At 36.9% G+C, this 16,249-nt stretch overlaps 1 protein-coding gene across 5 annotated transcripts in view; it reads right to left on the bottom strand.

Annotated features, from left to right (window-relative positions):
- The window catches only part of LOC140153302 (voltage-dependent L-type calcium channel subunit beta-1-like), a 127,721-nt gene that overhangs the window by 49,759 nt on the left and 61,713 nt on the right, over positions 1-16,249 (bottom strand). For all 5 annotated transcript variants that reach the window (XM_072176021.1, XM_072176023.1, XM_072176022.1 and 2 more), the window contains 3 exons: positions 13,861-13,980; positions 8,383-8,505; positions 6,235-6,362 (listed from right to left, as the gene is read on the bottom strand). In XM_072176021.1, coding sequence (XP_072032122.1) covers positions 6,235-6,362; positions 8,383-8,505; positions 13,861-13,980 — 371 coding nt within the window. The remainder of the gene's footprint in view (positions 1-6,234; positions 6,363-8,382; positions 8,506-13,860; positions 13,981-16,249) is intronic.

The following is a 16,249-nucleotide window of genomic DNA, read 5'->3' as shown; positions in this document are numbered from 1 at the left end:
ATCAATCACCTCGCCACCTGAATAGGCATCGTCAATCAATGGAGCTATGCCCTGTTGATTTGACAGTGATCGATCAAGAGAGGGTAATTGACCCATTGACGGTAATGGATATCCCACGCTCCGCTGGCTCTCGAGGACATAAGTGGGTTGTTGATCAGCTAGGCTGTTCAAGCTACTTACTGTACCCTCTAGAGCTTCGCCCAAGGTCGCTGTGTGTGGCGGACCACTCACGGCAGCTATGGGCGGGTGCATAGCGGCTACCACTGAAGTCAAGCCGTAGCTCGCCTTTGTAGCTGCCACCGAATGCACCTGGGTCGCTGTCCCGTGAGAGACTGCGAGCCCAACCCCTGAATAATCGCCAGCCAGTCCCTGTGGACAGCCAGCAGCTATTCTAGGGCCCAGGGTATCACTCGGCGGTCCCGCCATGGAACGCTGCCGTGTGACAACCCCAGTTGGTTCTGCTAAGACTACACCCACAGCGTTAGCAGCGGTATCGTCTCTGCTGAACCCATGCATGCTAGGGTTCAACCCAGGCAAGCCCGGGGTACCCTTGCATGCTGCCCGTCGCTGGCTACTACTGTGGCTGTTTGAGCCCGTAGATATGCCTGCAACAAACGGGTGTCCTCCTGCTAAAAACCCGTGAGGATTTTCGCTAGAGGACTGGTATCCTCCTGCTACAAAACCCGCTAGGGTTTTCGCTGGTGGTTACCGCTCTGCTGCCTGCTACTTTGCTCCGACGTATAGTCAGTGCTTTCGCTGGCTGCTGAGCCTTTGGACGCGCTTAGCAGTCCCTCGAAGGAACCGCCTGCTTGTCCGGGGACCGGAGCCCCTTAAGCAGACCTGCCATGACCCATAGGGGCTGTCACAGCAGAATCTACCGTGTCGACTGGTATCCTCCTGCTGCAAAACCCGCTAGGGTTTTCGCTGGTGGTTACCGCTCTGCTGCCTGCTACTTTGCTCCGACGTATAGTCAGTGCTTTCGCTGGCTGCTGAGCCTTTGGACGCGCTTAGCAGTCCCGAAGGAACCGCCTGCTTGTCCGGGGACCGGAGCCCCTTAAGCAGACCTGCCATGACCCATAGGGGCTGTCACAGCAGAATCCACCGTGTCGACCTTACCAGTGCCCTTGGTAGATTTCTTCTTCGTCTTATGGCGATGGACGGAGCCTATCCCAATCGCAAGCTGGAACTCGGAGAGTCCTAAGCAAAAGAAAGACATCTAGAAGATCGTGAGCACTCCCTGTGGGTGAAACAGAGCGGGTGTGGGTCCCGCTCCGTCACCAGGGAAGGGCAAGCCCGACAGGGCCGAGGCGAAGCGAGGAGAAAGGGAGGGGGGCACTACCCCCCCAACACGCCGACTCAAGCCCAGTAAGCAGACCTGAGCACGGAGGCTGGTCGCTAACGTTAGTGGTAAAGTAAGGACTGGCTAACTTTATTACTAAAATGTCAGACGGGTCCCTACCAATCCCCACCGTATGAATATCTGATTAACTCGTCTTTATCAGACGGTAATGAAGACATAACGATAGAGTAATCACCCTAACATAGCAACAATAACCTACCGTACATGAAATACAATGTGTATGTACAAACATCTATTGTAACTTACAGGCTGCAATGGTTGTTTTACGTGGGAAACAAAATGAATGGCGTCAACGAGTGGCCATTTTGAATTGCTCGTGTGTCCCGTATACAAACGGAGGCACGATATGTAGCTAAGTTTTGGATCGCTTTTTTGTCACTTTTTTAAGCCAGAAAATGCCGTCAAAACTATCCTCAGCCGAACAATACCGGTTTGGTTTTACCTAAGGTGTGAAACTACAACCGTATATCTCGCCTTTTTCGAGAAATTGATACACAGTGCTATGAACAATCGATAGGCACGCGTCTGTGTCAGTCGGAGACCAAGGAGGATAAGGGACGATCATATGGTGTGACGTCACCTTTTGGGTGAGTCCACCGGGGATCGGGGTTTTGTTATTTATTCATTTATGTGGGACAAAATGACTATTGGTTTTTCCGCATCTCGGATCGATGCAAGAAGTATCTTAATCAACATCGGAGACGGTAAGATCGACCGGTGTACTGAGTCTGACAAGATTGGCAAATACTGAAATAACCACAGCCCATGATACCATGTTTTGAGGATGCTAACATTTGATGAACCAATCATATCAGTCGCTTCTCAACACAATGCCTTATCTCAAATGACCTTTTCGTTAAATCCCATAAGCCTTTGCGAGTACACCTGAGATGTCGTCATTTGACGCTGCACCGATGCGCACATTGTTTAACGAACATCGTTGCTGCACATTGCAAGTCGATGTGACATCAAATGACGACACCTCAGGTGTACTCGCAAAGGATTATGGGATTTACCGAAAAAGTCAATTGAGACAAGGCCAAAATCGCATTGTGTTGAGAAGTGACTGATATGATATGATTTATGCTCTTTAGGCATCCATTTTGGTGATTGCTCATCAAAAAATATAGTGTGTGGAATGGAAACAGAAATATGATAAGACAGATATGATTATGATATTGTCTGTTCATATGAAATATTGCAATATTTTTATACAAATGTATCGTTTTGTTTATGTCATGTGTAAATAATGTTCTCATTATTTAATAAGCTGGCTGATGTGAAGGATGGTGTTTTTGTTCTTGATGTGTGATCGTAACTTAAATATACAAAATGAAAAAGAGGAGAGAAAATGTAAGAAGTTGAGGAAGATGTGCAAAATATTGAATAATGGTGTGTTTTTTACGTCGTACTGTGAAGTTAACATTTACATCCAGTCGCAAGTGACAAATGAAATCTTATTTATGTTAAATGATAAAGTTTTCACTAGCAACTGGAGTGTAAATTCAGCTCAGGACTATGTGTAAAAGGATCGATGATTTATCTGCCACATGCACCCCTTAGGGACCAGTCAATATTTATGTTGGAGGGATGAGGAATTCAAAATTATGTCCATATGGAACATTTGCTATTCCGCTCAATTCTCTCATTCCCAAATCCCCACATAAATTATTGATTGGTCTGTTTAAAAGCTGAATTAATGTCCCAATGATCAAGGATGATCCATTGCTTTTTGACCGATGGACTGTACATTTTCTCACAAAAACATCCATCTCTCTGTTTAGCATACCAATGATTCATCACACACCACTGAACATTCAGTATTTAAAGGTATGATGAAATAAGTCTCCTCTTATTTTTGTTGTATAACCTCCTTATTCCAGAATGCAGTCTGATTAGGAAAGAAATAATTTTGTTTTGCATATATCATTATTAGTATGACCCGCTTTATTCGCAAATGCAGTCAAATTGAAAAAAAAAATGCATTTTCAGGTTCTTCACATGGAAGAAGTTATAGTGCTTACAGAAAGCAGGGATGCAGAAAGGGACTGATGACATGTTGGATTAAACGCTATGACCTCGTCAAAATCATAGGATTATTTATCTTGTAGGTCAAGCTATTAATACAAATTGGCATCGTTTTATCACAGAGCAAAATGTGTATCAATTTAGTGAGTAGCTAAGGGATGATCGCAATGTTGCTTACATAATATTAGCTTTTCAAAATCAATGAATTCTTTTTAGCCATTTCTGGGGTTTGCTTTCTGGAATAAGGAGGCAATAACAAACGTTTCCAAATTGGTTTAAAACTTCTCCTTATGAGTACTCCCATTGCTACTCGGTAGCTTCAAACAAAGCATGTATAACTGAACTTATACAATATTGATAACCAGCATTGTGAGATTGCTAATAATCTGTACTGTACAGTACTCATTACATGTATAAATTCAGCTTTACAATTAACTCCTGATGATGATGATGGTCCTGTTTTAGTGTGGCAATAACATATCATAGCCAGGCACTTGGGCAGGGAAGCTCTTACACTGAATAAAGCTCTTTGCAGTCAAGTCCCAATATGGGCATGAATCGAACATGACGCATAATTCACTATAAGTGACAAATAATGCAAAGCACTGTCCATGTGAATAAATTAATTTCTTGAACGCAGTAGTAAGCATTCACCATATTAAAAAGCAAACTACTTAGATGGTACTTACACCATTTTGTTTTTTATAAAAGGCAACATGTTTGACTAATGTGACAATGCTGTAAAAACTGTTTCCAAACAAGTTAATTTCAGCCCAAAATTATACAAATGAAGGAAAATCATGCCTTACTTTTTGTAACAAAATAATTATCCAATATCACACACAACCAGTATATAATGGAGGACCTCTATATGTATTAGAAAATGAGAGCAGGAGAGATAGAGAGAGTGCTACCCTCATACTCCGTAATTTGACACTGCATTTTTTCCTATAAACACACACACACACATCTAGACAAGACCTTTATACAGAGAATCTTGTCCATTATGCATGCAGCTTGGCTTTACTACATATCTCATTATGTCATTTTGACATTTTATGCATTATAATATTCATTGAAGAAAAACTACTCACAAGATTTAGTCGTTATTTCTTTGGTTAGATTCTTATTTTTGTATCAAATTTTTGTCGTGGGTGTTACAGTGGGTTCCAAATTTGATATTATTCATCATGTGCAGGTAATTTGCAGTTCAGTCACATTAGGGAAGGATTAAAATGTTTTGGTATTTTAAACATTTATCCACCTTGCAAGAGTGTGCTACAGGATTTGGAATCCTGCAATCAAATTCATCTAGACTCTTTGCTGTAGTTTAAAGCCTTGGGGTTTTCAAAATGAAATACTGCAAAATCTTAAGATACCCCAATTGTGATAAAGGATGAGCGCCTAGGTATACACTAACCTAAGATCAAGGTATTGATAGGATGTTCTAAAGCAAACCATCAAATATAAAGCAGTAGAAATGTGAAAAACTCTAAATGAAAAAAGCTGATGCTCCCGTCATTTTATACTGGTTTGTATGTTATGTGAAGTCTACAAAATGCAAACTTTGTTTAGTTCTGCCAGAACAATTGGAAAATTAAATTCAAAGATCATTATCAGTAGAGCAAGACTATGAAACAGGCTGACTCAAATGATTTGTCATTAATTCAAAACAAAAACAACATCACCTCAATTATCATCACCTAATTGTAGGTAAATACATTTTCAAATGGCTTAGGTCTTTTATTGACTGTATCAGTGGCTGCATTTTCAAACAAACTCTATTATATACATCCCAAAAGTTGTTCTTTAAAAAACAAAACAAAATTCTGAGGCCACAATGGAAAATGTCAACCTTGCTGATTTTTGTCTCGAAAGGTCATTAGTATCACACTTTGCAAAAGGTTACTGGAATTTTAGACAAGTTTTCCGCAGATAAATGGGGCACAGTGTTCCTAGAAGATAACTCGCTAAGGAAATGAAAGCTTCCATGTATTATGCATCCTTCTACCCCTCAGGAATAGAAAAATATCAAGATTTATTTGGATACAAAGTGGTATTGTTACAGATGTCGGTTTTTGTCATGATCAACCTCGCACAGGCACGAATCCCCAAAAGGTCAAGCTGTGAGGATGCAACTCCATTGCACAACAGCAAAGGAAGGATCAGTTTGTGAAAGCAAGACTAACAAGTGCCGCCGTCTAAAAGTTCACAGTAAATAATTAAACACTTCAATTGATAAGCAATCATTTCATGCATGATTTGTTTTTCTTCTGAATTCTATTTTGGTAGCCTACAAAATCTAAAACCTCGCAAGAATTTTTGTGTTTTGTATATGATTACGGTGTCCAGTTTAAAAAACAAATTATAGATCAAATGTAATTTACTTTGGAATCATTTTAAAGGGTGACATTTTCCTTCTTGTGTTTTTTGAAAAACATGTTCCGTTTAAATTAATTACTGTAATACATGCTGATGCAAAGGCATGTAGACTGGATACATGATACCAACAGAGGTATTTTCTGGGCCGGGGCTTGAAATAAGGATTTCAGATCCAGGAGCAATTTTGGGTGTTTTTGTGTAAATATTGCCCCTGGTCTATACAAATACACACAGTTCTGTTTCAGAACCAGGGGCATTTTGCCTTTTAGCTGGGGTAAATTTGCCCCTTGCTCCTGCTTATTTCAAGCCATGTTCTAGGCATGATTTGAACTGTATTATGGAGGTCTTATCAAGTAAATTGGAAGATGCTTTTCACACCAGCATTTCAGCAACTATAGATACTGTTATTGACAGCCTGTGATACAGTCATAGACCAATACAAACCAAGCAGGATGGATACTCACTTTCCTAGTTTGCTTTTACTCCCTGATGTTTGTAGTTTCATATTTTCTAATTTGGCAGGACTCGGTATAAAGCCTCGTCCAGCTCCTTCTTTGACTAGTTTTCCTATCCACCAATCATTATTGTATTTCTGTGGGAACAAAACAATAATCAAAAATATTATGTACATCTATAATAGATAGTGACACAACTTTCAAAGCTATAACCAGCAGGGTTTTCTTTCAAGCCATAGAAGTATCGGTATCACGGTATTAAGCTATCTGAATATCATTCGATCAGACTGAGTTCACATACTCCTATGTGAACTCAGCCTGATCGAATGAGCGTATTTCATATAGCGAATACAGTATAAAGTAATACTTCTATGTGATCGCAGCCTAATGTACAATCCTACAATGTATAATATGAAATTGGTTAATTTTTTTCAAACCCTATTTTGTTTAAATATTTATGTTTACACATGTCCCGACTTGCACCTAAATGGAATCAGCCAAATCAGGGTCAGAATTTCGGCGAGAATCCGAGAATCATTTCTGCAAGAATGAAGATTGATTCTCGCACTGTGAAACAAAATTTTGACCCTGCTAATTTGTTGTGTTTGTAGGATTGTAGACCAACAGAATAATTCTAATAAAATGTAATAATTTGGATATTAATCCCCCCATAGAACTCCATGTTGAACAGCCAAAATAGCCAGTATCAAAGTCTGTGTGTGCTTGAGTCCTAAACCCATTTTCTGACATAGCAATTTCCGCCTATTGAGGGAGCACAATGTAAATAGATACCTGTAACATCATTATATAATTACACAAAAACGTGCTGACCGGAAAGGATTTGAACCAAGGACACATTCAACTCTTGTCTACTGCTACTCTATATGCTGAACATGTTATTTGAGAACAAGCTTTGATATCTTTTATGTTCAAGACCACAAAATGTGGCATTTGTTTAAAATTCCCATCGGACCCCTTGGATTTGGATTTTGTAGGGCTGAATGGGTCCAATGAATTTGTGTGGACCCTGTAAGATTTGGTGGACAGCTCAACCGGGAGCTCAACCCCTGCCTAAATAGTATTTTCATAGCAGACATTTATTATTGGCTAGATCGTTTAACTTTGCAGTTTGCACATACACATACGCATACAAAATGTTTACAGCCTTATGGGTGTCACTTTCTTTTCTCATTAGAATATGAGTCAGACATAGTAATTAATGCACAAGAAAATGCTTTCAGCGATGGAGGGAGGCCCTAGATTAAAACCACTGAAGCCCCATAGACCTGTTGCTCACTCTCTAGATTGGTGTTGAAAATCACACAGCTCATTACTCGTCCTAGAACTGTGGGTGTGACTGCCTTGTAATCAGATATATTCTTTGTCCTTGATCAGCTTTTACTGGTTTCCATCATTTTCAAAAGCCGGATGTTTAGAATCGAGAACATATGGTTCTGAATTTCTAAGAAAAGTTTCACCGTAACCTTTCAAAGAGCTAATTTTTATGATGACACACTAGAAATCTGTACAATTTTACTCCGTAAATGTATTTTATGGCTTCTTTGAAAACATATTAGGATGAGATCCTTCTTCCACATTCACCTTCATCTTAATAAATCCAAATTCTGAATCAATAACATGTCCCTGAAATACTTCCTCTCCAAACCTCTCAAACTCAAAGTAACACTGTTACTGAACATGTAATAAGCCCTTTTGCAATTTTGGAAATCTTGGACTGCGATCAACATCCGGGTCTTTCGCAATTTGAAATCTCGGACTCATAACGACTGTGCATCAACATCTGGGCCTTTTTGAGAGATGACAACCATGTGACAACTGAACCTCCTCCATTGACGATGTATGTGATGAACTGTGCCTGAAAGGATTCCCCATGATTTTACATTCCTGTTTTCACTCTAGCAATTTCTATCTAGCTCATCAATACTTTCCTAGTCTTCTGCAGTGTTCGGAAGACATCAAGATCCAAAAATATGAAAAATACATGTAGGAAGTATTTCTTGCAAAGTTCACCCGCATTAAAATACTGTAACGAGTTATCAATTTTATCTCCCATTCCCAAGCAAGGAAGTTAAGCGCATCATGAGACCGAGATTTCCAAAATTGCGAATGGGCTCATTTCACCGCTTGTTTTCTTACTTCTTTGATGTGAAGAAACTCTTTTGTCTTGAAGGATATTGCACAACCCTGTACTGGTGAGTCGTCATCTAAGGTGCCATCATAGCTTACATTTGTTCGTACAGCAAAAGCTACAGGTTTTGTCTGCAAAAGAAAACAAAATAATAAATTATATGCATGTTTTATTTGATAGAGCCTGCATTTTAAATTATACATATTCCTATATTACAGGACATGATAATAAAAAATTATCTTTCAACATCTGCCAGAATACATGTTTGGGATAATTTATGGCATAACAATATAGTACAAAAACCAACCTCACATTTTATAATCTTCCAAATATTTGAAATTCCTCAAGTCTGTATACATCTTATTCCTAGTAAACAATTATATTTACTTTCTCTAGGGTTCAAGATGAATTTGGCTGATAACATTCATAGAAATCTATTTTGAGGGGTTTGTATTGAGTATGTCGCTGCAACACAAATAGCTATATCTTGCTTCTGTGACACAGATGATGAACTGCGATACAAATAAACAGATTAAAAGTAGTATGTAGGTCCCTTACAGGGTATTTCATGCCAGTCTGCATGATGTGCACAGATACCTGTGGGAGGGTAATTCAGAAGCCAACATACTATGATTGCTTGATACAAGGATTTGGATGATGTTTGGTGATTGAAGTGTAGCTTCAATCCATGGCAGGCCCATATATGCCACAGGGATGTAATTGTTGAGCGGGTGAAAATGTGAGTTTAAGTAACGTAATGTTACATCCAGACAAAAAATTCTACTTTCACATAGAATAGAGCAACCAGTGCCATGATGCACACCGAGCTCAGTCTCACACTCAGATTTGATACTATTAAATTAGCCCTAATACCAGTCAATGTCATAAATTACCACACACTGGGCACCTCTGCTGGAACAGAGTAGGAGGGGTAACATATGAGGCTGCCCACCAAAACCACCCCAGCAGTATTAGGGTTAAGTATTTATTATTCCAATCTCTCAGTCTTTTAACTGCTGTTTGCATATTTATTTACAATTTATGGAAAGATATTATTTACTACAACATGGCTGCATTTGTTGAAGTGGTTAACTGATTATAGTGCCCGCTACAAAACAGCAACACTTGAAAATGTTGCACACGGTGTGTACGCCAAATACTGTTAATGAACTTTTACAAGAGGTCCAAAAAAGAAGACTTGTAAAAATGACTTCTCACAGAGTATTCTTATCTAAACTATGTCTTTAGTGTGTAAATGTACATATTTGCTTGGTGGTGTTCTTAATAATGCATTTAATTAATGGGAGGGGCAGTAGTACTAAAGACACCAAATGCTCAGTGAAGTATGACAGCAACACATTAATTATATGTGTTATATGAGCCATGTGCACTTGTTCAGTACAAAATATGAAAAATTCTTCAATTGAATGGTAAAGTTTAATGTATGCATACATGCATGCATACCCAAGAAAAAAATACAAACAGCTGGATCTTATAACCAGCTGCTTCTTGATTCCGTATCTGTTGCAATCAAATAAAATGAAATAAAATAAAATAAAAACCATATTATGGCTGCGGATGCAACATATTATGCACTGCATAATATCAATGATTGCACGGAACTTTGTCAATTGTGCAAACAATAAATTTAAAAGTACTTTTGCTTTTATGTCTGGTTTGCCAGCTGAACAGAATAAATAAACAATCAAAAATAAATTACTTTTAATCAAAAATCAGAAAGAACATCTACCGAAGAAAATAAGTGAACTAAAATTTGATATTGGAGTTATCTGCTGAAGATAGCAGTAACAGATAAGTTTCTAAAATCAGAAGGAACATCTACTGAAGAAAACAAATGAACTAAAATTTAATACTGGAGTTATCTACTGAAGATAGCAGTAACAGATTGCAAGTTTCTAAAAATCAGAAGGAACATCTACTGAAGAAAACAAATTAACTAAAATTTGATATTGAGTTATCTACTGAAGATAGCAGTAACAGATTTAATTGCAAGTTTGTAACCAGTGGGCATCATGCATGCAAGGAACAGTGACCTGCATTTTGCATGCTTTTTCAGGTCATAGATTCACCAATGAATTGGCCAAATAAATGTACAAAGTACAGTAGTTAGGACCCTTAGCAAATTTTAATGACTAACTAACGTCATGGCGGTGTATGTTTTTATGTGCGTGTAAAAATTAATCATCCATGGACAAACAGCAATATCATTAATTTTTGGGAAAAGGTTGTATTTCCTGCACAACATAAGAAAATGTAATGATTTGAAATGGAGAGAAATTACCAACTTGTTTGTGTTTCTGAGTTTCAATTCAACAGATATTTATCCCTGCAAGTAAGCAAAGTAACTCAAACTAGCCCTGGTACCAATCTTTCGGATTCAAAAATATCCTGTATACTCAAGATTTTCAATTTTTAGATTTTGAATTATTTACAATGTACAAAAAAATAAGCTTTAAAATGATATATCACATGTAATAATTGCTGGTAAATATTCAATCAAATAGGCAATAATCCTCTTGAAATTCCTTTGTTTCCTATTGAATTCTGTTGCGTTTATGGAGCTATATATCTGAATAGGCCCTGGCAACTTTACACCTGGTTCATGGTGACTGGTCACGTGAACATAATATATTCAAGATAGTAAACATTGAATTGCTCTAAATGCTGTCTACTGAAGATAGCAAAAATTCAATTGCTGATGGAAATTGTTTATCTGGTACTGAAGACAACACATTCTTTTATTTTTATGAATATCACTAAGTGAACTATAATTCTGATGTGATTGTTATCATCTGAAGATAGCAAAATACATGAGCTGGAGCAAATAATACATGAATGAATTAAATATAACTGAACTTTAATTCTATTTTGAGGTATGTACAGTCTGTTGAATGTGGTAATTATAAATTACATAAAACTTCTTTAAGTTGTAGTAGCACACTGTTTGTTATTCATTCAGTGGATAATACACATAATCCTCTGTTTATCTATGACGACCTCTGATAACAAGTTCTCCTTAACTTTGGCAAAGTCAAACTGTTCATCTCATCTCTTTTTACAGATATTCTTTAAGTTGTAGTAGCACACTGTTATTCAGATATGCCATCTTATAAGGTAAAGCCCTCTTACTCTCGCATTTACCAATATTCTACTTATGTAACCCTTGAAAACCCTAGGCACCATCATGGTCTGCTACAAATGCAGCTTAAGATTCTGTGAATCATTAATGGACTTGGTGAATAACAAGTAAAATGAACATATCTGTGAGATTTGTTTGCTCTTAAAAACATGAAAGTGTGTGTTTGTGAGCATGTGCTATCTACTGTAGACAGCAACTCTATATTTGGCGCTAGTATTTCGGGTGTATTGTTGATTGTGAATGATTTGTGTTTCTGGATTGATTTTGGTACACGTAACACAAATCCCAGTCCTTGGTAATATCTCTAAGTAGCACAATATCTCTAAGAAACACAATTTAACAATGCCCACCCACACTTTGAATTTACATGTAAGATGGGGGATTTCATATTTTATAATTCCAAATTACATTCAACCTAGTGCTCCCAACTTGAGCTTTGCACATATGCTGTATGCGTATGAGTGCTAGCCTGTTGATGGAAGGCATGACCCTGTTGCATATATTTAATCTGACATCCAAGACACTTGGTGCATATCAACAAGGGTCCTTGACTCATCATTATTATCTTCAATAAACATCCGGATCTTGGAGTCATGGGTTGTGCAATAGAGGATGGTTCAAACGCTTGCAATTATGCACATGAACAGCACAGCTGTGCCAACCATCAAAACACCTCCCCCGACCTCCCTCTATGCTTTCACATAGAACATATTATCTCTCTTTGGAGTATTTCCATGTGTTCTCTACTGACTGCTTTAATGTAATCAGCAATTTTATTCTGCTAATATTGTGGCCAGCCTTTGGACATGTTCATATTCATCCTGCACTTGTTTTCATGTTTTACAAACAACAGGGTGAATATTTCTCTGAGATTGTAATAAATTAACATCAAAAAGACAGGCACGGATGAATTATTTTTTTTAGTTTTTATGATGACTGTTGATCAGTAAGCTGGAAATCCACTTTGAAAAGGGTCAGTTAGGTTGAATTTTAATTATTACCACATGGGATTTGAAATAAAATTGTTATACATGTACAATGTTGATTTCAATTCCTCTCTACTTTTAGGCTACTTATATGCATCATAACTTTCTCTCCTCGCTTGAAAGAATTAAAGCAAAGCTTTTTCAAGGTTTTTAGGATTAAAATCAGAAAGTTCACTTGTGGAACATTTTAGTAAGCATTTTGAATTTTGATGCACTTCTTCTCGTGCAAATAAACTGTGTTTGTTTTGTTTATCACACAAACTTTTTACTTAGCCTAAAACTTAACACCGTATCAACTTTGTAAATTATCCAAGTCATGATTATAACAAGATGTGACATTCACCACATTTAATTTCAACATGAAATATTAGATTTAATTATCCAGCTTTCTAATAGTTTGCTTCATGATGCCTTATCACATGTCATTTTCTAAATTACATTCCACATACTGCCACCTATTAATTTATTCTCTGCACTTTTGCACCCATCATTAATATGTGGTGCATACGAACTGTACTGACATAATTAATCAAACAAAATAAATAATTGCACTGTCATAGATTTGAACAAAGGCCCGTAATTGTTTTAATGATCTACAGTCTGGAGGCTAACACAAAGTTCTGTGTTGAGAAAATTTTGCTAGTCATTTGTTTCTCCTAAAAGGCAACTTAGGTTCTAACTAGATACTAATTAACAAAAGCCTCATTTTATGAATGTTTCTTTGTGTCTAGGATTTTTGTTTGTTGTGATATCAAATAATTATGATTTTTTAAAGTTTGTGATATGATACAAATTTTATGGCATATTATCAAAAACTAGATCATTTCGGCACAGGTATTTTGAATATTGCGTGTTGAGAGTCGGCTATTTTTATTTGTTTTTATGGTCAGTACGAGTTAGTTTTTTTTATAAAACCATGTGATTTGTGCTTGATAAATTATTTTTCTAACATATAAGACATAATGTCGTGATTGCAGTACACTTCCTTTAAACACTGGAAAAAATTTCCTGCAATCTTATTGGTTCTTAGCCGTATGACATGACATAACACGGTAGAGTGCATGCCCTTCGACGCGATACTTGTACACACTATTTGTACTAATCGGGGGTGCATCGATTCTAAGCCCTGGGTAATTTGTAGGTAAAATGTAGGATTTAATTTGATTAAAAATTTATTTTTTTTATTTGAATTGAAGTGTTTAAGAATGAGAATAAAACACGCGACATCATTATCTTTGGCGTAAAACAATAATGATGCCGCCAGTGTTATATATGAGACTATAGATGCACAACAGCGGCTAAAAACACTACCTTTATTCTCTAAGTATTAGTTCACTTACCCTAGCTTTGTCTAGTTGTGCAAGGGCCTGTCGCTCGGTTTCCTTCTTCCAGGCTTCTCGATCCTCATCCAGCGATAGATCCGAATCGGAAGGCCTTCCATAATTGGAGTCTTCAGATCCCTAAAATAATGAGAAAAAGAAGAACACATGATTGAGTAACAGAAAAATAAAAATAAAACATATATTGCAAAGAAATTCATCAGGATAGTCTTTGATTATTGTTTAAAAGATTTGTGCACCACGAACATTACCTATTTGACTACCATTATTCCCAGTGCTTCCTCACAATGAATTACCAGTTCACATTTTGATTTATAAGGCATTGTTTGGTAAATAAGTTTCCATGCCATGTCATCATGGACATGATATTAACACAAACCAATTCAGGATTTTGTTCCATACATGCATACATTTATAACAAACAAAATAAAAACTTGACCAGTAATGGTCAAAAATCATATTTTGTAAATTTGTGCTGTATGTTGAAAACCCAATGTCAAAGTAATGCTTCTATCTTTTAGCATCAAAATATATTTTATAACCTTTATATTCGCATAATGTAATGCAAACTCTTCTAATACATTTGCCAAATTACAAATGATATGTGATCATCATGGGTGACCATTTCACAGGCATTCTATTAGTACAACATTACCTGATTTCTCACTACATTTGCTTTAAACTGCATCTGGAGTGTTATTGAGCCAAATATTATTCCCCACCATACACTATTTTGTTAGGCAACAAAATGTCTTAACATTGTATATCCAATACACATGTACAAATGAACTTTGCATGGGTCATGCCATTATCAATTTGCAGCTTGCAGACTGTGCCCGAGAGTCACTGACAATTTACTTTCTGAAAGTCGCATCAGGAAATCAAAATTCTCCGCCATCAATTTCACGACAATAGTATTTTCACACGAGCACCTGCTCCCATCTACTGTATGGGATGTGCCCATTTTGTCTTCTCACTGATTATGTCAACTGATACGGCAGACTGGTTTGCTGGTATACACTGAAAGCAATGCATACTCATGGATCACCAGCATATATGTGTTTACCTATTAATATATTTCATTGTTTCACTAACTGCATGGTTACTAGGCTATGATTAAAGTGTGTATGGATGAATAGAAAGGGCATCTTATTAAAATCATATTATGATGATTATTAAGGTCAAAGTGAATGGATAGTAATGAAATGAAACTGGGCTACGTATCTTACAGGTAGAGAATTTAAACGGTTTCTCCAGCTGCAAATTGACTCATCTTGAAAGCTTTAAGAAAAAACAATTTTCCATGTTCACTCGTATGATCAATCCAAATGAATGATGTAATCATGAATATTTATACATTACTATATAAATTCACTTTATTGTGAGAGTAAAAAAAAAACATCCTTCGACCATCAATGCAATACTTATCACTTGGCTTGTTTTGAATAACATTGCATAAAAAACTAAAGCTTTTAACAAGGTTCATATTGCTGTAGTATATTTTTTTGAACCTATGATTTTTGTAAGTTATATAATTCACACATTTCTCCATTTATTTTAAGGACAGCTAATCAGCCATGTGTCTGAATTTCATATACACTGTTTTAACAAACTGTCACTGGATTTTTCCAGTAAACTTTGCAAATTTAAATCTTATGATCAAGACTCATCTGCCATTAACTGTCTTTGGCACTGGATTCCACACTCATGTTTTATTGGGTCCATGACATGCTATATTCCTCCTGAGCTAAAAACTAAATTTTCCCAGTCTGTCGTTCCCTATCCTTGCAACAGGCATTTACCATATGCCCGCAGTTTAATGCACACCCATGAATGTCATACACATGAAGGCATTGCATTTTAATGCCATGCTTATTTAACATTGAATGAAGATTACACCGGCACTTGATGTTCTGATGCTTAGACAATGGCGGGTGTATATACATCTATGCATATATAGTATGTATGTTATATGTATATCAACTCGTATTTAAGGTTAGCAACTATTTTAAACTATTGCGATTTGGTAGTTCACAGCATCTTGCGAATTGTAGTGAGCTTTGGCAAAATTGCACTGATCATTCCATAGCTAGTGTGTAGAAGAATTCAAATATCACAGATATACTTTTATAGGTTTTGTGGTTCTCGAGTTATGTTGCAAAGAGGGCTGAAACAACAACACTTTTGTTAAACGTACATCACTCATTTAAAAACAACAATAAACCAATAACTTTACAACAAACTGCCAATGCAAATCTGGATCATGGCCCAAAACATATGACACACTGATGATGATGGTTGAATATTTTGGGCCATTTTTTATGTATTCATAAAGCAATGTAAAAAAAAAAGCACCCCTGGACAGTTAATACAGTATACGATTTGTAGA

Source organism: Amphiura filiformis, chromosome 5 (assembly GCF_039555335.1).
Source record: "Amphiura filiformis chromosome 5, Afil_fr2py, whole genome shotgun sequence".
Lineage (NCBI taxonomy): Eukaryota > Metazoa > Echinodermata > Ophiuroidea > Amphilepidida > Amphiuridae > Amphiura > Amphiura filiformis.
The sequence above is the reverse complement of the archived record's forward strand: the minus strand, read 5'-3'. Positions and strand labels throughout refer to the sequence as shown.